The sequence below is a fragment of the Daphnia pulicaria genome, chromosome 8 (genome assembly GCF_021234035.1).
Source record: "Daphnia pulicaria isolate SC F1-1A chromosome 8, SC_F0-13Bv2, whole genome shotgun sequence".
In the NCBI taxonomy this organism is placed as follows: Eukaryota; Metazoa; Arthropoda; class Branchiopoda; order Diplostraca; family Daphniidae; genus Daphnia; species Daphnia pulicaria.
In genome coordinates, this window is record NC_060920.1 from 11,690,092 (window position 1) to 11,711,183 (window position 21,092).

The 21,092-nt window shown below is 36.5% G+C and overlaps 9 protein-coding genes and 1 long non-coding RNA gene across 18 annotated transcripts in view; 5 read left to right on the plus strand and 5 right to left on the minus strand.

Moving 5' to 3' along the window:
• Window positions 1-378, minus strand: part of LOC124310817 (triple functional domain protein-like) — a 41,399-nt gene extending 41,021 nt beyond the window's left edge. The window contains exon 1 of one of the 2 annotated variants that reach the window (XM_046774840.1): window positions 90-378. In XM_046774840.1, the coding sequence (XP_046630796.1) occupies window positions 90-174 (85 nt within the window). In that variant the 5' untranslated portion in view covers window positions 175-378. The remainder of the gene's footprint in view (window positions 1-89) is intronic. The other variant, XM_046774842.1, reaches the window with a different exon arrangement.
• A 1,166-nt stretch (window positions 379-1,544) lies between these two features.
• Window positions 1,545-4,277, minus strand: LOC124311185 (WD repeat domain phosphoinositide-interacting protein 2-like). 3 transcript variants are annotated; one of them, XM_046775553.1, is made up of 10 exons: window positions 4,068-4,277; window positions 3,746-4,004; window positions 3,480-3,677; window positions 3,158-3,420; window positions 2,880-3,059; window positions 2,713-2,820; window positions 2,562-2,650; window positions 2,337-2,384; window positions 2,201-2,215; window positions 1,545-1,931 (listed from the first exon to the last, which is right to left on the minus strand). In XM_046775553.1, exons 1-10 carry the CDS (start codon window positions 4,136-4,138, stop codon window positions 1,822-1,824), a joined length of 1,341 nt encoding a protein of 446 aa, XP_046631509.1. In that variant the 5' UTR covers window positions 4,139-4,277; the 3' UTR covers window positions 1,545-1,821. The 3 variants fall into 3 exon arrangements, with proteins under 3 accessions (XP_046631509.1, XP_046631510.1, XP_046631511.1); XM_046775554.1 differs by lacking the exon at window positions 2,201-2,215; XM_046775555.1 differs by lacking the exons at window positions 2,201-2,215; window positions 2,337-2,384.
• Window positions 4,278-4,359: 82 nt separating this feature from the next.
• On the plus strand, window positions 4,360-5,111 carry LOC124311539 (cytochrome c oxidase subunit 6B1-like). Its single transcript, XM_046776073.1, has 3 exons — window positions 4,360-4,462; window positions 4,678-4,777; window positions 4,836-5,111. Exons 2-3 carry the CDS (start codon window positions 4,704-4,706, stop codon window positions 5,002-5,004), a joined length of 243 nt encoding a protein of 80 aa, XP_046632029.1. The 5' UTR covers window positions 4,360-4,462; window positions 4,678-4,703; the 3' UTR covers window positions 5,005-5,111.
• Window positions 5,112-5,213: 102 nt separating this feature from the next.
• On the plus strand, window positions 5,214-6,151 carry LOC124311525 (transmembrane protein 141-like). The gene is made up of 3 exons (XM_046776055.1): window positions 5,214-5,721; window positions 5,781-5,828; window positions 5,898-6,151. The coding sequence occupies exons 1-3, from the start codon at window positions 5,655-5,657 to the stop codon at window positions 6,101-6,103; spliced, it is 321 nt and encodes a 106-aa protein (XP_046632011.1). The 5' UTR covers window positions 5,214-5,654; the 3' UTR covers window positions 6,104-6,151.
• Window positions 6,152-6,182: 31 nt separating this feature from the next.
• Window positions 6,183-8,095, plus strand: LOC124311156 (putative GTP-binding protein 6). The gene is made up of 8 exons (XM_046775497.1): window positions 6,183-6,453; window positions 6,522-6,675; window positions 6,757-6,885; window positions 6,953-7,194; window positions 7,272-7,480; window positions 7,540-7,732; window positions 7,789-7,888; window positions 7,943-8,095. Exons 1-8 carry the CDS (start codon window positions 6,183-6,185, stop codon window positions 8,085-8,087), a joined length of 1,443 nt encoding a protein of 480 aa, XP_046631453.1. The 3' UTR covers window positions 8,088-8,095.
• A 2-nt stretch (window positions 8,096-8,097) lies between these two features.
• Window positions 8,098-9,053, minus strand: LOC124311490 (40S ribosomal protein S23). The gene is made up of 4 exons (XM_046776013.1): window positions 8,949-9,053; window positions 8,547-8,706; window positions 8,300-8,484; window positions 8,098-8,221 (listed from the first exon to the last, which is right to left on the minus strand). The coding sequence occupies exons 1-4, from the start codon at window positions 8,950-8,952 to the stop codon at window positions 8,139-8,141; spliced, it is 432 nt and encodes a 143-aa protein (XP_046631969.1). The 5' UTR covers window positions 8,953-9,053; the 3' UTR covers window positions 8,098-8,138.
• A 1,291-nt stretch (window positions 9,054-10,344) lies between these two features.
• LOC124311083 (spindle assembly abnormal protein 6 homolog) lies at window positions 10,345-12,894 on the plus strand. Of its 2 annotated transcripts, XM_046775371.1 has the most exons (10): window positions 10,345-10,658; window positions 10,727-10,911; window positions 10,977-11,456; window positions 11,524-11,683; window positions 11,769-11,837; window positions 11,905-12,048; window positions 12,107-12,281; window positions 12,339-12,510; window positions 12,572-12,737; window positions 12,808-12,894. In XM_046775371.1, the coding sequence occupies exons 1-9, from the start codon at window positions 10,455-10,457 to the stop codon at window positions 12,696-12,698; spliced, it is 1,716 nt and encodes a 571-aa protein (XP_046631327.1). In that variant the 5' UTR covers window positions 10,345-10,454; the 3' UTR covers window positions 12,699-12,737; window positions 12,808-12,894. The 2 variants fall into 2 exon arrangements, with proteins under 2 accessions (XP_046631327.1, XP_046631326.1); XM_046775370.1 differs by having other exon boundaries at window positions 12,572-12,894.
• LOC124311308 (mitochondrial thiamine pyrophosphate carrier-like) lies at window positions 12,813-14,327 on the minus strand. Of its 3 annotated transcripts, none has more exons than XM_046775748.1 (6): window positions 13,959-14,327; window positions 13,564-13,893; window positions 13,201-13,502; window positions 13,078-13,136; window positions 12,932-13,016; window positions 12,813-12,862 (listed from the first exon to the last, which is right to left on the minus strand). In XM_046775748.1, exons 1-6 carry the CDS (start codon window positions 14,082-14,084, stop codon window positions 12,859-12,861), a joined length of 906 nt encoding a protein of 301 aa, XP_046631704.1. In that variant the 5' UTR covers window positions 14,085-14,327; the 3' UTR covers window positions 12,813-12,858. The 3 variants fall into 3 exon arrangements, with proteins under 3 accessions (XP_046631704.1, XP_046631703.1, XP_046631702.1); XM_046775747.1 differs by having other exon boundaries at window positions 12,926-13,016; window positions 13,959-14,326; XM_046775746.1 differs by having other exon boundaries at window positions 12,813-13,016.
• Window positions 14,328-15,834: 1,507 nt separating this feature from the next.
• LOC124311568 lies at window positions 15,835-17,783 on the plus strand. The gene is made up of 7 exons (XR_006909893.1): window positions 15,835-15,849; window positions 15,946-16,022; window positions 16,091-16,233; window positions 16,292-16,407; window positions 16,529-16,858; window positions 16,941-17,079; window positions 17,309-17,783. It is a non-coding gene; the product is annotated as an uncharacterized LOC124311568 (long non-coding RNA).
• A 388-nt stretch (window positions 17,784-18,171) lies between these two features.
• Window positions 18,172-20,667, minus strand: LOC124311511. Of its 3 annotated transcripts, XR_006909826.1 has the most exons (4): window positions 20,120-20,365; window positions 19,911-20,044; window positions 18,712-19,040; window positions 18,172-18,650 (listed from the first exon to the last, which is right to left on the minus strand). XR_006909826.1 is itself a non-coding variant. In XM_046776040.1 (3 exons), the coding sequence occupies exons 1-3, from the start codon at window positions 20,650-20,652 to the stop codon at window positions 18,860-18,862; spliced, it is 369 nt and encodes a 122-aa protein (XP_046631996.1). In that variant the 5' UTR covers window positions 20,653-20,667; the 3' UTR covers window positions 18,685-18,859. The 3 variants fall into 3 exon arrangements, 1 of the variants encoding a protein (XP_046631996.1); XR_006909827.1 differs by lacking the exons at window positions 19,911-20,044; window positions 20,120-20,365 and adding an exon at window positions 19,146-19,247; XM_046776040.1 differs by lacking the exons at window positions 18,172-18,650; window positions 20,120-20,365 and adding an exon at window positions 20,599-20,667 and having other exon boundaries at window positions 18,685-19,040.
• Window positions 20,668-21,092: the final 425 nt, after the last annotated feature.

The following is a 21,092-nucleotide window of genomic DNA, read 5'->3' on the forward strand; positions in this document are numbered from 1 at the left end:
TAAGATACACACAACAAGAAGAAACGAGAAGAAACGTTTGAAATAACGAGATTTTACTCAAACACTAGAAGATTAAGGGTAATACCAACCTGATTGTGGTTTGAAACCAACGGTAGCCGTATTCGAAATTTCTGCTGCTGAATCACTTGAATTGTCACTAAAAGTCTCTGCCATTTCCAAAATCTTACTCCTGGGTACGATCTTAGATACGCTTACATCCTACAACGATTTTTTTCTTGTGAAACACAAAAAACGTTCAATGAAACGGAGAGAATTGTTGACACGAAGACATTTGTTTACAGCCACCATGTATATTGCACCCGGATGAGATCAGACCGTTGATGCCCAAACCAGTAGATGGCAGTTTTCCAACTAATTTGCTTAGAGCAAAACAAGCCTTAACTTAACGACTTAACATTCAGAATTGTAGCTGGAAGCGCATTAAAAATTATAATTGCTTATTAACGGTCTCAGACCTATCCATATTTTCATCTTCAATGATAAAAAAAAAAGATACAGCTTCACCGGGAGCGATTACTTTATTATTCATGAAGTCATGAAGTATCACTAAATCACCTCTTCTTGGAAATTGATACAGTTATATAACTGTATTAAAAAGAAGGAGAGCAGAGCACTGAGTCACTGATATGCATCACTACCAAATATGGAAGAAAAGGATGCTTACTCATTCAACTGTATTATTTGCGGGTATATGTTGTAATTCTTTAACCAGATAATCGACAAGCTAGAAGAGACCATATCGCTATCTAGCATTACGCACACTATCCTCGAGATAGCTTACTATTTTCACATTTTATGAAGTATATGGAAAATTGGGTAACAGATAATCAGCGCTTTTTCCTCGGGCTAAGAACTTTTCTTGTTGAAACAAAACGAACCGCTTTATCGTGTGTTCGTGACTCACCCGTCGTGAACCCTCAATGTGTTCACAAATTGTGTTTGAAGGTTCACGGGGCATTATATCATAGTAAAAAACTAACATTACGCCATTAAAATACGCCCTTTCATCCCTGATATATTCTGAAAGATTGGAACTTAATATTACTCCAGCTCCAGTCGGTCAACTTTTATTGCGCAATAAGTAATAGCGCTTTCGAAACAAAATAAAAGGAAACTTAGTGAATGTCGTAACGAGTACGAAATTTTGTCTTTTTGTTGTACTAATGTATTTTACAAGACGTCAAGACCTGTTCCTAAAATAATTAAATTCAGCTGATGCGCGGTAATTAACTAAATAAACCAAGAATTTTGTGCTTTCTCTACATTCAGGTTGCAAAATACATGTACACGTATTTTTTAGATCACAGAATGGCTTGGTCCAAAAGCCTACATACAAATAGGTTTGTTAAGAAATATCATATTACCCTTCCGTCGTCGATGAATTTTCCTGCTTGCATGCTCATTGGTCTGCGGATGAACCGAGACCTGAGAGTTTTGACCCTATTAGTTTTTCCTTATCATAACACACAAGGAAGTTTGAATCTTGTTTGTAATACTAAGACAACAATGCTAAAGCGTATCAGTATTTATCGACCAAATGTATTTACACACTGACATCAGTAGAACAAAAAAAGTAATAAATCTTATTCTCGATTATTAAATGAGACGACAGGGAGTAAATCTAAACTAATGGAGAAGCAAGGTTTTAACCCAATACTTGAAGAAAGAGAGAGAAAATCAAATGTGGCTACATTTCAAAGGTACCATCTTGGGAGAAGAAGTGAAGTTCAACACTGTGACACATTTCCGAAAGAAGGTACAAAATGATCCTAGTTAAAGTATGTGGAACAAAGTAGAAACTCAATCCAGTTTTTGAGTCATGGGCGGAAATTCCCCTTCGTCGTCCAAGCGTAGAGGATTAGCTGGTGGAGTTTCCGTGGCGCGCTCCATATCGTGGAACTTTTCAGAATCTGTGAAATTTTCAAGCGTTATTCAGTTAATATCTTGGTGTATTTTAGGGTGCAGTGGAAAAGACTAGATAGAATAACAAAAAATTTAAAAAATAAAGGTATTCAAATACATGCACACCCTTAAAAGCTTGTCACAAGAGCCGAAATAATTTCGCCCGTTTTTTTTCCACGACAGTTATTTAGCTAAAAATCACATGCAAAGCAGGAGTAACCAGAGATAAGGGAGTGTAAACAGTGGACCAATAAAGGGAGAAACGATGAGCCCCAACCTGGTAGGCAATCAGCTACGAAAGCCCGCCACGGAACAGTGAGAAATCAGTAAACAAAAAGAAGTGTAGAGAAAAAATTAAGCAAAGTCGAAAGTAATCTTTTGTTTAAACTGTTCTTTGAATTGGGATAGGATACCTGTCATCTGAGAGAAGGGTCGTCCCCTGACAATGAGCGCGTAGCTACCTGCATATTACCACGCGGCGGCGTATTAATTACCGCATCAACATAAAAAAGACATTCCGTTTGATATTGGTTCTTATTTGAAAAATAAAGGAATCGATAGGGAATTCACAAAAATAGCTTCTTCTACTGATGCCACCACCCGAAATCAGAGTGATTTTTTCCCCATTTGTTAATCACCTGCTGCATCCAGTTTTGCTTTCCCATGGGCTCCACTGTAACCGTCAGAATGAGAATTTTCGGTCCCGTTCTCAATTAATCCGTCCAATCTAAAAAATAGCAATTAGTTAACTCAAGACGTAATAATGTGGAAATATTTTTTTCTTGTTACCTGTGTTGTTTCAGCAATGTGCAATCACCTCCTTCGACAGGGTTTACTTCATACACATAAACGTAGCCTTCCGCTGATGCAATTAACAAACGCATGACTTTTTGAATCCTTAATTAGAAAAAAAGGTTTGTATCATTTGATATGTTAAAAAAGCTTACAGTACTTACGTTGCGAGGGAACAGACATTTCGAATGCCTTGGAATGGGAGGTGGACGGTGGCAAAGGCTCTACCTTGACTGAAAACATCAGCCACCTGAGTTGGTAGATAGCTTGCAGATACCGAAACTGCCTTAGAAAGGTAACCCATCCACCCTTGGGGCTCTTCACTAGAAGATCCAGGACGTTGACTGTTGTTTACATTAAAAACGTCGAATGGTAAAACGTTAACATTGTGACAAAGGTCAAAGCGAAATACTCCGAACAGCAAAATACGACAATAACTTACGGATCTTCTAATTTAAAAATGTGAACCGTTTCGGTATTTGATGACGCAGCTAGGTATTGCGAATCAGCGCTAAAGGCCAAACTGTAGATAGTGGCACAGCGTTTCACTCCTCTCCTGAATTCATGAAGACGAGCGCCATCATCAACCCTAAAGATTCGTATGACCGTACCTTTTTCCGAGGCAGTGGCAATCAACGTTCCCGTAATGCTAAACGCAATTGCAGCCAATGGAGAATCATGAGCTGGAATCATTGTCTTGGCTTGCTGTAATGATTTACCAAATTAAAAATTATGAAATACTGAAATTGATATTTTTATTTTACCAAGTTATAGGCATCAAAAATTTGAACTTCTCCAATAGTTGCAGATCCAGGATAGGCTAGGTAGCAATGCTCATTGGAGTTGGGAGATAGAGCACATAAACCTTGGGGGTTTGAAGGAGTGTCACGAATGGTGTGTAACACTTTCATATCCCTTATGTTGTGTATGTACAGTGATTCTTCTAAACATACTACAAGTCTCTTTAAAATTGATAAAATTAAAAAATTTTAGAGTAAGAATACTTGCAAATAAAATAAATCAATCTTACAGCTCTATTGAGTTTTACAGCCAAAATAGTATTGGAATATGAGTAATTGCAGATCTCTGTTCCTTTTTTGAAGTGGCAAACCTTCAGTTTTCGTGGAGAGGATAAGCTTACTACTGCAACAAGACTGCTAGAAAATAGTCTTTCAACAAGACATGCATCTTCATCTAACTCGCTGGTGCTTTCATAGATAAGGTCTAAACGATCAACAGAAGATAGGGAGAATAGCCTGTAACAGACTTTTGTTCCCACAGCCAATGACCTAATAACAACAAATGAAATAATTGTATTCGCCAAATTATTGCCACAACTTGGATTTATTTACGTGGAATCTTGATTAAAGTTGACGAAAAAACCTCCTGCTCCGGAGTCATTTTCTTGTCGGATTTGACTCATCCGTTAAATTAATAGAATTCTGTAGAATAAAAGCTTGATGTGTTCCTGAAAATGTTTAGTGTGAGACTATTTGAAGGGAAGGAATGACGAAACCCAGTTTGCGAAGCACTTAGATCCAACTGGTTCCTTCCTCGACGTTTCTTTGTTTTCCAAATTTCTACGCAGCTGATTTCGACAAAATATTGTCAACATCGTAGGAATGTGTTTTATATTCTGACCGCCAGATGTCTTTTTCAAGATTGCTGCTAACCAGCCACCATCTTTACTTTCTTTACTGATCGGCATTGAGCTTTAGATTGGTGGTCTACGTGTATCAGCCATCAGGTAATGGAGGCAGATTTTGTATTCCAATTTTCTTGATTCAAAGTTCTCACAAGACTCACAGGATGTGTGTTTCGGATTCTTTATGTTCTGCACGATATAGAGTTTTGGATTTTAAAAAGTTTTTTCGAAGTTTTTCGTAGTCTTGTTAGTGCCGAAACTTCTTTGAAAACTACATAGTTTCTCTATGTTAACCCCTTTCGATTATTCAAATCTAGATTCATTAACCAGTTTCGTCACTAAAATGTCGGCTATCGTTACTGAAGAGCTCGTTACGGCCCCATTTGACCCCCGATTCCCCAATCAGAATCAGACCAGGTATCAATATCTTATCATACCACTTAGCTTGTAATCTAATTATATGTAAATCATTTAGATACTGCTGGCAAAGCTATGTTGATTTCCATCGCTGTCAAAAGATCAAGGGTGAAGATTTTGCCCCTTGCGAGTACTTTCAGAAGGTGTATAAATCTGTTTGCCCCAATTCTTGGATAGAAAAATGGGATTCTCAGCGTGAAGCAGGGACTTTCCCCAAGAAAATTTAAAGGATGAAAATAGCTGAACATTGATAGATGAACTGTAATTGAACACAACAAAATATGTGTAGATTTCCTGATTGTGGTCATGTAAGTAATACACAACATGCTCCTCATATCAAATTATCAAAACTGCCTTAAAAATGAGGAAATACATTGTTTCCAACTATTATCAATTTTTTTTTAGGGAAGTTGGTGTATTGTGTTGTTCGGTGCTGTGCCGGCAGTGCGCCAAAAAAATTCATTTCAATATGTAAAATATATTAGTGGAAAACACATTACTACATTGGGATATGTTTAAAGACAGATATAGTATGTACTACAGTGTACTATATATTTCTGATTAAAGATGTTTCCTTAATTCCCAACATTATGATCTCGTCTTTTAAGCAGGGGGAAACTGTTTACTTTGATTTTACTGCTGAATTGTAACCATGTAATATAAATTAGTACTAACTGCTATAATTTTTCTTTTGCCCTAAGCCGATAATGCGTGATGCGTGCTGTCATTGCTGTGTTGGATAGAAGGGGTTGGGACTTGGGAGCGAGAAGTTTGCATTTGCAACCAGCTCATTTCAGTTTTGACAACCCTGGAGAAGACGCAAGATCAGCTGTCGTCTGAGAGAATAAAAACATTTAAAACAAAAGTTGTCCCTGAAATGAACAACATTAATGAACTTAAGTCACGTTATAATCAAATCTATCCTGCATTTGGTTCATACACAGGTAATTTAAAAGAAGCGTTTCTATTTTTTTTTGTATTACAGAAATATTTATCGTTACAGAGTGTATGTCCCGAGCTTTACTCACTGGTCTTTCATCTTCGATACTGGGTAATTCAAAAGTCAAAGTAGCATACATTACGCTTTCTAACTATAACACCGTATTCTAATAACTTTTAGGATTTTCCACAGCATTCTGTTCGCAATATCTTCTGAAAAAGAAGCTGCCCTACACCTTTAGTGGAAATATATTGGTTTCAAGTTTTGTAGCTGTTGTGGTTGGCTTTCAGGTTACCTCAGTAAGAGCTAAATCGTGTCAAGCTGCTTGGTTAGCTGCTGAAGACAAGCACACATTTTTCTCTGAAAATGATGATAAATCTGATTAGACTGGCAAGTGTAGTAAATCAAGTGAAAACATGTAGTTTACAGAAGAATCATGTCAAATTGAAAAACCAAATTTATTTAATGTGCTGGAGATCTATGAGTGCAGTGATAGGATATAGGAAATCTGCAGAAGATGATTTACAACTTGAACTTGTGTCTGAACAAGATAACCAAGATATTCATGACTATGAAGAACTGGTTCATAAAATGCATCTCCTTCCAGATGCTGGACATCAAGTAGCTATTCTACAGCCTTTTGTGAAATGGGGACCCAAGAAAAATCTGCTAACAACTCCAGACCTCATGCTGGAAGAAGCTAAAGCCCTTGTTGACTCTCTTCCAAACTGGAAATGTACAGTATAGCTTAAATTAAAAAGAATGATACATGCTTCATGTCCATATGCTGAAAATTTTTAACAGGTGTTGATGCAATAAAAGTTCCAGTAGAATCCCTTGAAAAGAAAACTATTTTTGGTAGTGGACAGTTTGAAAGTCTTCAGAAAAATATTGTGGCCAATCCCAATATATCTGCGGTTTTTGTTAGTACTAACGTTCTCCGGGGTATTCAGCGTAGGTATGGATAATTCTAACTTTAGAAAATCATATTTCGTATCGTATGTCCTTTGCTCCATTTTTTTCCAACACCACTTTTCAGGGAGCTGATGATGGCTTTCGGAGTTCCAGTCTTTGATCGATATTCAGTGGTATTGCAAATCTTCAAAGATAGAGCCAGAACAAGGGAAGCGAAACTACAAGTGGCTTTTGCCGAAATTCCATACCTGAGGTTTATTTCAAATTTTTTAAAAACATCTTTTATTTACATATTTTTTGTTCACCTTCCTATCCTGTAGGTCATCTTTAGTAGGTCTTCAAAAAGGAACAAAAAATAACTTACCAGTTGAAAATACAAGTAGAGGCTCCAAAGGAGGGAGTGGTGAATCTTTTTGTGATTCACAACTTCATTTACTTGATAGAAGAGAAATAAAAATTAAAAAAGAGCTGGAAAAATTGGCAAAGAAACGAACTCTTCTGAAATGTGAAAGAAAGAAGAGAGAATTTCCGGTGGTCGCGATAGTGGGGTATACTAATTGTGGTAATTAACTTGCAGAGATTGCAGTGACGCTACTGTTTATTCTCGTTTTCTTTTCCTTATTTTCTTTTATTTCTTAGGGAAAACAACTTTGATAAAGTCTTTAACTGGTGATTCAAAAATTACGCCGCGGGATGCACTTTTTGCTACATTAGATGTAACCGTTCATGGTATGAAGTTACCGTGCAATTTAACCGTGTTGCTGGTAGATACAGTGGGATTTATTTCTAATATACCAGTAAATTTGATTGCTGCCTTCAACTCAACTCTTCGTGACGCTATTGACGCAGTTAGTATTTTTGTTCATCATTATTAAAGAGATCGTATTTTATTGTTTAAATCTGATAGGATTTATTAGTACATCTACAAGACATAAGCCACCCCGACGTAGAAAACCAAGTTGCAACTGTGAAAGATACACTCGAACAACTGAATATCGATTCAACCAAAACCGTTATTCAGGTGGCTAACAAAATCGACAAAATGTCTTCTGAGTTAGACGATTATTCCGACTTGCATATTAGTGCTAAAGATGGAACTGGTATGCGTATTTGTAATTACGATTTCGTTACGTTTTCTTATTCACTTTTTTAAAAGGTTTGGAAGAGTTGGTGGATTTAATTCAAACCAAAGTACTAGAAATTACTAATCGTCGGTATCTTAGACTTATGGTGCTCAGCGGAGGAACCGAATATAGGTAATTTGTTAAAATTTAATACCAAGAGTCTAACTTAAATACTCTCACTTCCAGTTGGTTACACAAGGAAGCTACCGTCGTTAAGTATTCCACTACTAAAGATCCACAATACTTGGCGTTAGATGTTTTAGTTACTCCCTCTACTTTCGGAAAATTAAGATCAAATTTCCCTGATATAAGAGTGTTGAATAAACAATGAACAAATGGGATCGCTTTCAACTGATGTATTAAATGAAAAATACACAGCGATTTAAGAACGGGGTCTTTCCTTCTTCTCCTTGTACAAGGCCAAAAGCGAGACATTGGCAACCTTAACTACCTTGAAGCGGACACCTAAAAATTTAAAAAAAAAAAATAATAATAATTATCGTTTTTAAACAAGTTCAACTGTCAAAACTCTAGGTATCTTACCGGGAATATCACCGACGGCGTGGCCTTTACGACCGAAACCGGCAACCAAAACCTCGTCGTTCTCTTCAATGAAAGTCAAGCAACCATCGTTGGGGACGAAAGCTGTGATCTTTTTGCCGTTCTTGATGAGCTGGACACGAACGCACTTACGGATGGCAGAGTTAGGCTGCTTAGCCTCAACACCACTGAAATACAATTTTAAAATCAGTTTGAGGAACAATATGGTACAAGTGGAATCAGAACTTACACTTTCTCCAGCACAATTCCCTTGGCGTGAGATGCACCTCCGAAAGGGTTAGCCTTCCACCTGGTACCAAGATGGGCTTTTTTGTACTCCTTGTCGTGCCATCTCTGCTCACGACGGTGGTTCACGTGCTTACGAGCAGTACGCAATCCTCGTGGTTTACCTGTAAAAAAATAAAGACAAGTTAAATGTAAGTTGCAGACCAAGATGGCGGCTCAACAGCACGTGTATATCTAATGCCAGTAACTTTATCAGTTACTAAATAAAGCATCATACAATGCTATTACTGACTCAACTTATTCAAGATGAATTCACGACTTGTTCAATGTGTAATTATACTCACTCACATTAAGAAAATATCACATAAAATCTCTTAACAATTGTAAATCGGCTAACAGTACTCACCCATGATTCTTGGTCAGTTCTAGAGGATAGCTGACATGAAAGAGAATTGAGCGTTTCTTGTTCCGGCCCTGACAACGAAGCTGTTGCCACATAGTCTCATTTCTTTATGACATTTTATTTCACTTACTTAATTGTCTGAATTCACAACATTCAAGAAACTAAAAAATAATTTTATTATTTTAAAATTATTTCGTATAAATTCAACTGGTTTAATTTTATAAATATAAAAGTAGGGTTTTCAGATAGTTTGGAATGTATGAGTGGCAGCCTTGCAGTTTTCTAATGGCAGACGAACTTTTTATTTCTCTTTCTTCTGCAATTTTGAGTGTTCAAAAAAATTTTACAAAAACAAACAAGGACCAGTAGAAAACTCATGAAAGTTTGTTCTTTGATTTTCTTGTACCGTTGAATTCATCAGTATGAGTTTAGTAGCTAAGTTAACGTTGGCTTCATCTGTAATCGTAAGTGCCGGAATAGTCTATTATGTACACTACAAGCAAAATCTTGATCGGTAACAATGTCACATTTCATATATTTATAAACTAATAAGCTTAACCTTTTTTTTAAATTCACGTAGGACAAGTTTACACGAAGGTGTAATACGTGATATTGAGAGGCAAAAACGAAGGAGAGCAGAAAACTTGTATATGTTGCAGCAACAAATCGACCTGTCCAAGGAGCTTAAGAAAAATCAATTATCAGTTGCAGATGATGGAAATAAAGCATAGTTTTGAAATAATCTAATAGATATAAAGAAGATTTTTTGCTGTTTTCATTGTTCTTTTAAGTTTAAAGAGGTGTATTTTGTAAATCACAGCAGTCTTCTTTCTGGATGTTATAGGAGCCACCAAAAACCGGTTTAACAAATTAATATGTTCTCTCTATCTCTATGACAGAAAAAAAAATTTCAAAACAGTGTTGAATTTCAACATTACTGACATGACTGTTCCATACAGACGGTCTTCTTTAAGTATCATCGACGACGGGTTGGTAATTTTGACAATGTAACATAGTCAGATAGTCTATGTAAATTTAACACTATATGTTAGCCTTTGTACCTATAATTACATGTATTTTGAGATCAATATTTTTCTAAAAATTTTCGTGCTTGGAACCCGGCTTTCCATACAAAGAACGCCATTCATTTTTCTTAAGAAAAGGCTTTCATTTGCGCATTTGCGCTTTCATTTGATACAACAAACTTTTCTTGATCTTTTTTATTTGGAAGGAATAGATATAAAGTAAAAACAATAGGACAACAGCCCAAAGTTAACTTTATAAAGAGCTTATTTTTAACAAAATATGAAAATAACCTCTGAATTAGGAATTATGTAAAAAAAATTTAAATAACAATCGAATCTCGATAAAGCGTAAGAGCTTTAGAAAGAAAATTGGCAACCAAGCCCCGTTCTGTCCACTTTCCATTCCTTTCCGAAGGCGGGAAAAGGTTGAGGTGTTGTGGTTCATGAATTTCCACCAATTTTTATTTTAGTTGAAATTATAAAAATGTCGAAACCATTTACGTGGGGAATGAAAAGCCCGATTACACCAACAAATTTCATAGGAATGCGACCTTCTGAATCTGATAAAGTTTTTGAAAATATGGTGCCTGTACAAATGCAATTGTCCGCAACAGAAGAGAGAAAGCATTTCCTGAGACTGTCTGTGGAGTTGATTTCATCTGGAATGTCTTCCACCTCCTTTCGCAAGGTTTTCTATTAAATTTTCCATGTTCCCAAACAAAAACATCACCCATGAGTCTTTTTCTCATAAAACAGGATTTACAAATTGAAATAACTGATGAAGATGATCCATACATTTTCTACAGCCTCCGAATGTCAGAAGAGGATTTTTCTGTGTTGAAATCACAGCAAGGACTCTTAATTGATTTCTCATCCTTCCCAGCCAAATTTGTTCAACTAGTTGAACGCTGTGTAACAGAACATCAGACAGAATCTCCAAAGTATGAACTACAGTTTTAGATTTGGAAAAATCATCAAATTTTCTAACACAAATTTTATTTACAAGATTTCTCATTCTTATTCGGTATCAGAATGAGATGTCAAAACCATGTTTTGTTTTTGAAATTGTGGAGACCAATCCATTCAAACATTTATGTCACCTTTCTCTAAGACTGTCTGAAGGAGGAGAAACACAAATAAAGAAGCACCTCTCACTCAAACTTAGGCAATTAAAGGAAGAGCAAGAGAGCAACCTTCAAACTCTCAAAGGCTTGGAACAACAAATTGACATTGAAAGAAAGAATAATGCACAGAAAACAGCTGAACTAGAGCTACTGAAGTGTGACTTTCAGTCAAAACTACAAGACATGCAACAATTACTTAAAATAGAATACCAAACAGAGAAGCAAGTCCTTCTTCAGACTAAAATGGACCTTGAACAGCAACTTAAACAGCACCAGATGAATGCTGGAGAAAAAGAGAAAAATTTTTTACAGCAAATCAAAGACCTGAAAGAGAAAAATTCACAGTGTGACAATCATGTCAAGTAAGAGTAATAATTTGAAGGATTTTAAACACATTTTCATGTCTAATATTTTTATGAATACATATAGAGATACAGCTTCTCGATTACTAAAAGCTGAAGAGGAATGTAATCGTTTACAACAAGAATTAACGTCAGCTCGTCGCCGTGGAGCTAGTCTAGATGCAGACTTTCACAGCAAGGAAAGAACAGTGAATCAACTACGAACAAAAGTAGCTGTGCTGGAACAAGTAAGTTATTTACCATGTCATTTACGTACGGTTTGTTCACGTTCAAATGCACATTTTATAACATTTTTGTATGATGGATTTACAGGAACTAAAGGATAAAGATATACTACTTGCCAAACAGCAGGATCTTTTGACCTCAGCACAAGAACAAAAGGTATTGGATCTCTCATGATTAAATACAGTGAGATACATCTTACATTTTTATCATTTAAATTAAAAAGGTTCGTTTGACCAGTATCATTGAAGAGAAGGATAGTGTTATTTCTCGGCGCGAAAGCGCAGTAAAGACCATGACTGAAGAACTCATTAAAGCAAATGATATAATAAGGAAATTGCAAAACGATATTCGGGTGTCAAATCAGAAGGTAATCCCAAATTAAAACTATTATTTTATTACAGTTTCAAACTTTCATTGTTGTTCAGTTGAAAACACGCACTGAAGTCGCTACAGAACAAGAAAAAATACTGCAACAACGAGATAACGAAATCGCTCGTTTTCGCGCTGAATTGAACAAACAAGGCAAATTAAACGATGAAGTTGCAGAATTGAGAAGTAAAAATGAAGAAAAAGAGTCGGCCATCAAGAACAACGAGCAGAGTAATTAAATCAATTGGCGCCTTATTTATAGTGATTTTACGCATCTTGTTTGTCTAGTTATTTCCTATCTCAACAAACAACTGAACGACCTTCAGCTAAGATCAGAGAATACAACCAGGAATCCGCAATGGTTTTCAACGCCAAACGACGGAAACAGCGTTAGCCCTAAAATTCCCATGTCAACAATAAGAGCTTCTCCATTGCAGTTGGGTCAGACCCTTGAAAATAGGTGAGCTCATTTAAATTTAATTAAAGTAAGATAGCGCTGACTTGCAGTTGTTCTCTTATAGGGAAAATGACGAGCCGCTAGATCCGAAATATTTTCAACCTAAATCATATGGTGGACTCGTACGGAAAGAAAAATCTACAGAAAGAAACCCCCCTAATTCAAAGCCCTCGGCTTATTTCAAAAAATAATTGCTTGATGGAGTCGCGCACATGTTCGACGAATGTACCGTAAGACATGTTTTGTTCGTTTAAATCTAATAAATTCTTTAATAGTATAAAAGAAAATTTACATTTTCAGACAAATATGAATGACAAAATGGTTGGTTGAAAATTTAATTGGCCTAATATTTCACCTAAAACATACAATGAATTCTTTTTTAATTTACAAATTAATTCATTTTTGTATATACTCGAACCTTGACCTAGTGAGAAACTCCAAAGTAATTTCATAGAAATAGAATTGAAGGGCAGATGAGAAAACAGCCTTTAGCAGGCTAGGACTAAGACCTAAAGGTACAAAATTTGAATTAGAATTTTTTTTATTAATTCTAAAGTTGAAAGAGAAAACCTTTGAGCAAAGCAGCCAATCCTTCATTTCGAACTGTTGTTGCAAGACAATCGAATAGCCTAAACAGATAATATAATAGAGACAATTTCTTAAGAAGCATTCAGACATTTTAAACCTAAATACCCTTTATATTGATGCCTATCACAGAAACCTTGCAACTGCATACGTTTCTTTCCCAGATCTAGTGGATAAACAAGAGTCTTTGCAAATGCTCCTGCTACAGCCCCACAGGTTAGACTTTTTAGCCCAGCACTTTTTTCTTCCATAGCTTGATCATATATTTCAACCAAAAATTTATACATTGCAAATTGGCAACCAATGTATGGCCCCATTTGGATCAAAGTGGGTGACAGCCCATGGTACAGAGATAGAGCCCCCTCATTGGCCGACATTTTTGATACTACATCAATCACACCCTTGTAAATCTAAAATACTTTTTTAATTAATCACTGATATATTGATTAATTATTAAATCAAATTAGCTACCTTGGGTTCTCCTTGTACTATAAGTCTTGTTCTAATAGTGTCAAAAGGAAAGGATATTATGGTTGCCAAACATCCTGATCCAAAACCAGCTGAGAAATTGACTCCAGATTGCACTGAATTTAGTGCAGGAGATTTTTCAAAGGCATATGTGGTGATACCCTCAAACAAACCAAACTGTACAAAACCAAAAGTTGCTGAAAGAGCTTGTGCAGCAACATGTCCTTTCCAGAGAGCTGTCCATCCTTCACTCTTAACAATATGTTGCAGTCCTTGAAAAATACCTCTATATACAGCACTGCTATTTGTTTTACTAATGGGTTCTATTTGAACCTAAAGGAATGAAAAATCAATCAATCTTAAGGCTGATAAATTTAAATTTAAATAACATCACTGACTTGGAATCTTATTTTGAGGACATCAAACGGCTGGCACATCGCTCGTGTTAAAGATCCTCCAATTGCTCCAGAGAATCCTCGTTCTGAGATTACCGTACGCTTTCGTTTTTTTTCTGACGCTTCCATGAATATTTGTTTAATAACTTTGTTGTTGAATAGTTCTCATTTTCAAGCACTATATTAATAACAGTGGCTCGCATAGATGGCATCGAACCACATTCGAAGAAAAACAACTCATGAAATTTAATATTTTCGTCTGCTGGGGCTGAAGTCATAAATGACTAGTGGCGGAGCCAACTGGACGTAACCAAGCGGTGGGAGAATGGGAATTAGAATTAGACCACAGATAAAGACCACTGCGGTCTTTATTTGTGAGATACAGTTCGTGAGCGAAGAGGAAACCACGGACTTGAATTAAGACTTTTTTTTTTTCTACAGATGTAAACAACAGAGGGAAAGATCCGAAGATGTAAGGTATTTCTTCATTATTATTAGACCATTATTCCGTGAACAATGAAAGAAGTTTACACATGAGTTGGCCGGATAGTGCGCCTTCACGGCCAATACCTTACATTGTTTTCATGTTACTTTTAAACGTTTCTTCTTTGTGACGCTGTCACGGCGCTGTCAGTTTCTGTTACAGCAACAAAGCTCACTTGTTAGATTTTTAATGTATTGTTTTGCTACTTTCGGTTTCTAAATGAGTCAGTAGTTCAGTAAATATTCATTTGACACAAAAAAAAAACATAAATTCGTGATTCTCGTCAAATTTGGGGTCGATATCATGTTTTGTTTTGCGTACTTCCGGTATACCCCAAAATCGTCCAAAAACCAAAATCGAGAATCTCGATTTTAACCAAATTCTGGATTTCGTTTAAATGGTATGGCGACCGTAGAACTCCAAAGACAGAAGATTTCCAAAAAACAGAAGAACTCCACTGACAATAGAACCCCAAATAGTGGAGTTCTACTGTCGGGCACTGGAGTTCTATTGTCGGGTATTTTTAATAATATTTTAAAAAGGAGTTCTTATGTCTTTAGAGTACTACTGTCGCATACAAAGAAATTTATAAAAATTATTTAATATATTGTGGTTCTAACTTCTATTGTCGGTGGAGTTCTTCTGTCAGCAATCCGTTTAAATTAATCTAAATCAACCCTGAATCCAAATTTTTCGGAGAACACGAATATTTGGTTTATTTTGTTGGCAGCCTGATGGTTAATCGCTTACTTCCGGTATACTTCCGGAAAATTTGCACAAAACTAGCAAGTGAGCCTTGTTCTCTATACTAATATCAAGATTTCAAGCTAGGTTTAAGCAAATAAAAGTGCACCGTATGCAAGTAGCTAAAGAACTTAATTGCTTTAAGTTACATGGCAGATACAGAACTGCAGCCCGATAACCAGTGGGATGAAAAAATTTTCGGTACCTAAATATGTAATATTTTAAATGCAAAGCAATAATGTTTTTTACGATCTACAATATTACTAGAATTCACAAATTCAATGTTGTGTGTGTCTTACTCTTACACAACTAAAATTGCGTTTTGATTGTTTGGACTTGGAGTGTCAGACGTGTCCAATAGATGACATAGGTGTTCTTGTTTATCATGTGATGGCGGATTGTTGATCGGTTTGTCTAAAGTTTTCCTGTATTTTTTTTTCCCATGAAAATTACCGATGAATTCATAAGTAAATTCAAGTTTTGTGATTTATTCCGTATGTGTGCTGGATCAAAATTCCTCAATCTAACCTGTAGGAAGGAACGGGAAAGGAAAAAGTAGCATACAATAGCTTCTGCAATAGCCTACAGCCTACTCATCACTACCACCAACTCTTTATTAAAAATCGTCGTTCTGCTGAAATGCATCGCATCATGCAGTCAATACAGGTAAAAACCAATAACGTCTTAGTCACAATTTTAAAAATACTTGTTCCCAGACTTAGTTCAGAATCGTCTATCAGCAGTTTCTATTGATCTTGGTAGGGTACTACCCTAGTGTGGACATTTTTGTTTTTCTGAATCTGAACATGTTTTTCATCAAATAATTCATTCACATACAAGTACCAAGTACTATTCTTCTTTCAGTTTTAAACTGTTATTTGATGTCATAGATTGTATTTTCTGTCAGGGAAAGCTATGAAAAATATCATATCATCTAGGCCATGTGTAATCTTCAGGTTTATTGCAGCAGCTTAAGAGAAGAATGTGAAAAAATGCAGGGCACATACCAACATGTGTCGTATTTTTCTGAGTGTTAAACACAGGCAGTAGGTAGGCATTAACTTTTATTGGATGAATGTTGGAATATTTATTGGCATATTTCCTTTAGATTCATTATGACTAACTGTTTGGTGCCAAAGTTAGTTGGAACTCAACTCACATACATACAGATAACTGTGGCCTTTCAGCCACAGGCAGGAAAATGATTCTTTTCTTCAGAAAATTGTAAGTTTAATTTTTGGTCTTTACCCCCAACACTTTCTGTTAATATTATTATAGATTTTTATGTTGAAAGAGTTAAAAAGACTGAAAAACTAACTAAAAACTGTGGTTATTTGTGTCATAGGGAAAGCTGCCTGGAGTAGTCTGGTGTTTATGTTCATTTAATTCATTTCGTGCCAGCTTGTGAAAGCCGAAAGCGAAAGGCATGACGTCGAATTAAATTGAGCTGCTGCGTGCTTACTGCTGTCTCGAAGCAAGCAATCCAGCCGTTCTGTCATTTGGAACAGGAATCTAATGGTTGTCAACAGGTGGCTGTGAATAAGTGGCTGAAATGATGTCCACCAGATGGCGCCAGTGTCTTCAGGGATGCTTATCGGCCATTTTGTTCTAAGAGTCTAAGACGCAGTAGAAATTGGCTGTTGGTTGTGACGTTTCTCATGATGAAAATTAAAAGGTATTTATTCTTAATTTCCTATTTTTAAATTTGTTATTGAATATAAAATGTTTATTTACGTGTGATATGGTAAAATTTACAGGTGATTTAGCACGTAGAAACCAATTTGCCAAATCATTCAACTCAGACTTGGAAGTGTCTGTACATATCCGAAATGGCGTGCCTCGTGTGTTTCGCTGTGTGTTCTTAGGCGTACGTCTCATCCCATGCAACAGCAAAAAGTAATTATTTTGATCAAATGTCTTACAAAAGTATTACAGATTTAGTTAACATGACTAGAGAGTAGACCAATTTGCTCTGCTGCTATAACTATAGCAAATTTGAATCAAGATATCAAAGTAATTCTGTTGAACTGCATAGTTTTCTGTTAATCTTTGTATTCTTTTGTTATAATGAGTATGCATGTGTAAACAGTTGTGTTGTTGAAAATAATTTTCTTTTCTTAAACAGGTATAACAAATACTTCTTTAACGCTGGTGGTTACCTTGTTGCAGCCAAATGGTGTAAGGTGTGACGAAGACAGATTGAACTGTTGTATGCAGCATGCGGTTGCAGTGTAATCCAGAAGTTGCTGTGCTGTTGTAGCTGAGCTGTTCCATCTGGGTTCCTGACTTGAAAATTTTTGTGTTGTTGTTTTCATCCATGCCATGAGATTGCTCTGTGTTAACTGTGCTGACTTAAAAGTTTGATCTGTTGTCTTTTGAGTTTTCATTCAATCATGCAGTATACGACTGAGGCAACCTGATCAATATCAGGTTTGACACAGTCGAGAACTGCTAGATTAAACAAGCTTTCTGCGCCAAACAAATAATAACTTGCATATAACTTGCATCATGTTATCATCGCGGTAGAGAAAGCGACAGGCCCCCCCCCCCTGGGGGCCACAGGAAAAATAAATGTATGTAAATATTATAAAATAAATTTTGTATGAAATAAAATATTCAAATAGAATAATATTAATTTTGTTGCAATAATATATCCGAATAAAATTTTTCGCGAAAATTATTTAAAAACTTTGTGTATGGGAAATTTTTTTTAAATTTTTTTTCAAAAACAAAAGTCTGGACTTAGCAAGGTGTGGACTTTTGATCTTTTTGGAAAATATTGGTTGTTGGACTTTGAATTTTAATGATAGAAAATAATTTATAAAAAGGAAAGTTTGGATATTATTGAAATGTAGAACATGAGTTTGGATTTTCTTTGTATTTTGCAAGATCAATTATTTGTAAGTTTCCATAGCACACAGAAATATTTTCTCACATCATGCAATTTTATCAGCAGGAGGAAAGGCACTTGAGGAGAAAATAATGTACTTGTGATTTATCAATCAATTTTGTATTTCAGCAATCTTTCAACACATCCAGAGAAATACTTCAGAACTTCAGTGTATATTAGGTGGGAGCAGCGTAAGTATAGTTGAGTGGTGACATAGTCGTGAAAATTGCAATAAATATGAACCTCAGTTTGGTAGTAGTTTGGACCGGGGTAATACTTAAATTCCTCGATGCAGTAAACTAGGCAGCGTACGTAGTTGTGTAATAGGCGGCTTCTTCGGTGTAGTTGGGGGGTCGGGGTTGTAGCGTAGGTCGTGGTGTAGTAGACTGGAGCATCAGTGTAGTATTTCTGTTCAACGTAGCACGAAAGGGCAGCTTTTATGTAGCAAGTCGGGACTGCGTAATATTTAGCCACCTCAGCTGTGGTTGTGTAGATCGGGGCAGAGAAGTATTTCGCCGCTTCGGTGTAGTATTCGACCGTTTGGGTGGACTAATCAGCGGGAGCATCGGTGTAGCACCTGGGAACAGAGTAGTACTTAGGAAAATCGGTGCAATAAGTAGCTGAGAACAGAGTAATACCTGGGAGCCTCGGTGTAGTAGGATGGGGCAGCATGCGTAGTCCTGCTCCGTCGCCTTGGTGGTGTAGTAACTCAGGGCAGAGTAATATTTCAGGGCGTCAGTATAGTGGCTCGGGTCAGCGTAAGTTATGGTATAAAACTCCGGTGCCTTAGTAGTGTAGTACTTGTAGACCTCGGTGCAGGAACTGGTCGTTGCGTAAGTTGCTTTTGGGTAGTAAGGCGGCGGTGTTGCGGTTTGGTACCCGCCCTACCAAGAAGACATCGGTACACCAGTGGTCGACCCAGCCATCAACGATACAACACACAGCAGCAGCACGACGCCATAGTTTACTAGAAAATTAATAAATTTAAACTTAAAATTTAAATAATAACAGGCATACATAAAGAAAAAAGTAGGATTGATACCAATCTCAGTGTAAAAAACAGAATATTTACCCATCATGGCAGTTGAGGAATGCAGTTGGTGACAGATAGGCCACTGCAGCTGCTACCATGTCGGGGATCCTCACTCGACTGATTTACCTTCGCCTTTTCTCTCTCCTTTTTATACGATTTTTTTATCACCCTCACCTCTTAAGCCTTGCGGCTTTTGCACCTGCTTGAAAATGATGAAACACGTCCCGTTCTCACCCAACCTCTACACCACTGCATGACACGTTTTACGTAAATATCTCCGTGACCTTCGAATGTGAAGGACAGGCGGACTGCCCTTTCCTTTTGCAGGTTGACGTTGCTGGGGATGGGTCTACAACAACTAATATCAAAATGAATACCAAATGGTTATGTAACTTATCCCGTTCTCACCCAACCTCTTCATGACAAGTTTTACGTGCCTTTTTCACAGGCACAGCCACGTGCAGCTTGTCGTTGCTTGGGATGGGTCTACAACAACCAATATCTATCAAAATGAATACCAAATGGTTATGTAACACATCCCGTTCTCACCCAACCTCTACACCACTGTATGACAAGTTTTACGTGCCTTTCCTTCTGCAGGTTTACGTTGCTGGGGATTGGAATGGGTCTACAACAACCAACATAAAAATTAATACCAAATGATTGTGGCTTAAAACTCACTTTATACCAATTGAAATTAACAATGGCTCCAAAACTTTTCAGAAAGGTTTTCTACCTAACTAGACTACATCATCTTGAATTATTACAACAGTAATAAAAAGAAACATTGATTGAAATAATTACCTTGCAAATAGAAATTCCTTGGTTTTGGATTGTTTTGGAAGACAGCTTGCAAATTTGCAATATGGATTGGGCCATTTTATCTGTTGGTCACGAGCACTCTGCAAATCAGTGCCCACGAAAACTTCAAAAGTTGCCTGAAAATATTTAGTGAAGAATGCAAGACCATTAGCTTAATGTTATATTACCTATTTATTAAAATAGAGTTTAACCGTTGAAAGTTTAGCCAAGCCACCTTTAAGAATCAAGGCGAATAATATCGATGTGCAACAGGCACAATTTCTTTAAAAAATCACATTCACTAATCTTGTAAAGATCTAGCCAAATTCTCTTAGCTAGCCTCTAATTTTATTTAGCGTTCAACTAAAGATTATACAAAGCAATACAAACCGGGACGAACCATAATATACGGGGAATACTGTAACATAACTTAATGATTAATTTTTTTGATGAATATAATAAAATTTTTGTTAAAATCTCGAATTCAACCTGGCAAATCACGAAAAGAAACCTGAATGTCCATGATTAAAATTATCACGCCACTTGTTTCACAGCACACCTTCTTACCATTTTTGGTGCTGTTTTTCTTCCAATTGGTTAGCGACCGCGATCGACAGATTGCGGATGTTTTTCACCAAATCTTTTCAATCGGACCGTATTTTTAAAAAAGAAAAGAAAAATACCATATCACCTTCTTATTTATTTTCACCAGTTGACATCTATTTCTGCGACCCCATATTCTCATGATCAGTGAAAACCATTAATGATTTAGTTCGTGGTATCAGTTGACCCGAATAAATTTCTCTTGGACAGTCTCTTATTAGGGCTTCCCTGGTAGATAATTTAAAATCAGTCTACAATCAACACGAGCAAACAAGACAAAATATTTTGAGAGTAGCTGCAGAACCTAACCACAGGAGTTTGACTGACGTTTTTTTTTTTTTTTCAGCTGTGATGACCTCTGCTTCTTCGGCGATTTCCGAATCCGTTAGCTTCATCTGACTGAAGAAGATTTAGACGTTCAGTTCTTCAAAGAGCACTTCCATTTTGGCAATGCACGACGTCATACAGCGTACCAGTGTGGAAAACTGTTCTACGATAACCAACAACTTTGGTATTATCGATTCGACATTCAACTAAGAATGAATTTAGTGGTGCCCACCCCGCTATTTACATCGTCGTTCT

Bases quoted from the DNA above. Each gene is read 5' to 3' on its own strand.
- LOC124311185 (XM_046775553.1), bottom strand. From the start codon at position 4,138: ATGAGTCAAATCCGACAAGAAAATGACTCCGGAGCAGGAGGTTTTTTC. The intron at 4,005-4,067 runs GTAAATAAATCC...TGTTGTTATTAG, and splicing joins AACTTTAATCAAGATTCCAC to GTCATTGGCTGTGGGAACAA. The intron at 2,385-2,561 runs GTGATTAACAAA...GGTAATATGCAG, and splicing joins AGCAAAACTGGATGCAGCAG to GTAGCTACGCGCTCATTGTC.
- LOC124311539 (XM_046776073.1), top strand. From the start codon at position 4,704: ATGTCGGCTATCGTTACTGAAGAGCTCGTTACGGCCCCATTTGACCCC. The intron at 4,778-4,835 runs GTATCAATATCT...TAAATCATTTAG, and splicing joins CCCAATCAGAATCAGACCAG to ATACTGCTGGCAAAGCTATG.
- LOC124311525 (XM_046776055.1), top strand. From the start codon at position 5,655: ATGAACAACATTAATGAACTTAAGTCACGTTATAATCAAATCTATCCT. The intron at 5,722-5,780 runs GTAATTTAAAAG...TTATCGTTACAG, and splicing joins TGCATTTGGTTCATACACAG to AGTGTATGTCCCGAGCTTTA. The intron at 5,829-5,897 runs GTAATTCAAAAG...AATAACTTTTAG, and splicing joins TCTTTCATCTTCGATACTGG to GATTTTCCACAGCATTCTGT.
- LOC124311156 (XM_046775497.1), top strand. From the start codon at position 6,183: ATGTGCTGGAGATCTATGAGTGCAGTGATAGGATATAGGAAATCTGCA. The intron at 6,676-6,756 runs GTATGGATAATT...ACCACTTTTCAG, and splicing joins CTCCGGGGTATTCAGCGTAG to GGAGCTGATGATGGCTTTCG. The intron at 7,481-7,539 runs GTTAGTATTTTT...TAAATCTGATAG, and splicing joins TTCGTGACGCTATTGACGCA to GATTTATTAGTACATCTACA.
- LOC124311490 (XM_046776013.1), bottom strand. The intron at 8,485-8,546 runs GTAAGTTCTGAT...ATTGTATTTCAG, and splicing joins GGAATTGTGCTGGAGAAAGT to TGGTGTTGAGGCTAAGCAGC. The intron at 8,222-8,299 runs GTAAGATACCTA...TTAAATTTTTAG, and splicing joins CGCCGTCGGTGATATTCCCG to GTGTCCGCTTCAAGGTAGTT.
- LOC124311083 (XM_046775370.1), top strand. From the start codon at position 10,455: ATGTCGAAACCATTTACGTGGGGAATGAAAAGCCCGATTACACCAACA. The intron at 10,912-10,976 runs GTATGAACTACA...TTTATTTACAAG, and splicing joins CATCAGACAGAATCTCCAAA to ATTTCTCATTCTTATTCGGT. The intron at 11,838-11,904 runs GTATTGGATCTC...TAAATTAAAAAG, and splicing joins CCTCAGCACAAGAACAAAAG to GTTCGTTTGACCAGTATCAT.
- LOC124311308 (XM_046775746.1), bottom strand. From the start codon at position 14,084: ATGGAAGCGTCAGAAAAAAAACGAAAGCGTACGGTAATCTCAGAACGA. The intron at 13,503-13,563 runs GTAGCTAATTTG...AAAGTATTTTAG, and splicing joins TAGTACAAGGAGAACCCAAG to ATTTACAAGGGTGTGATTGA. The intron at 13,137-13,200 runs GTATTTAGGTTT...TTATCTGTTTAG, and splicing joins GATAGGCATCAATATAAAGG to GCTATTCGATTGTCTTGCAA.
- LOC124311511 (XM_046776040.1), bottom strand. From the start codon at position 20,652: ATGAGAATATGGGGTCGCAGAAATAGATGTCAACTGGTGAAAATAAAT. The intron at 20,045-20,598 runs GTGATATGGTAT...AAATATTTTCAG, and splicing joins TGGTGAAAATAAATAAGAAG to GCAACTTTTGAAGTTTTCGT. The intron at 19,041-19,910 runs GTAATTATTTCA...TTAATTTTCTAG, and splicing joins AAGGAATTTCTATTTGCAAG to TAAACTATGGCGTCGTGCTG.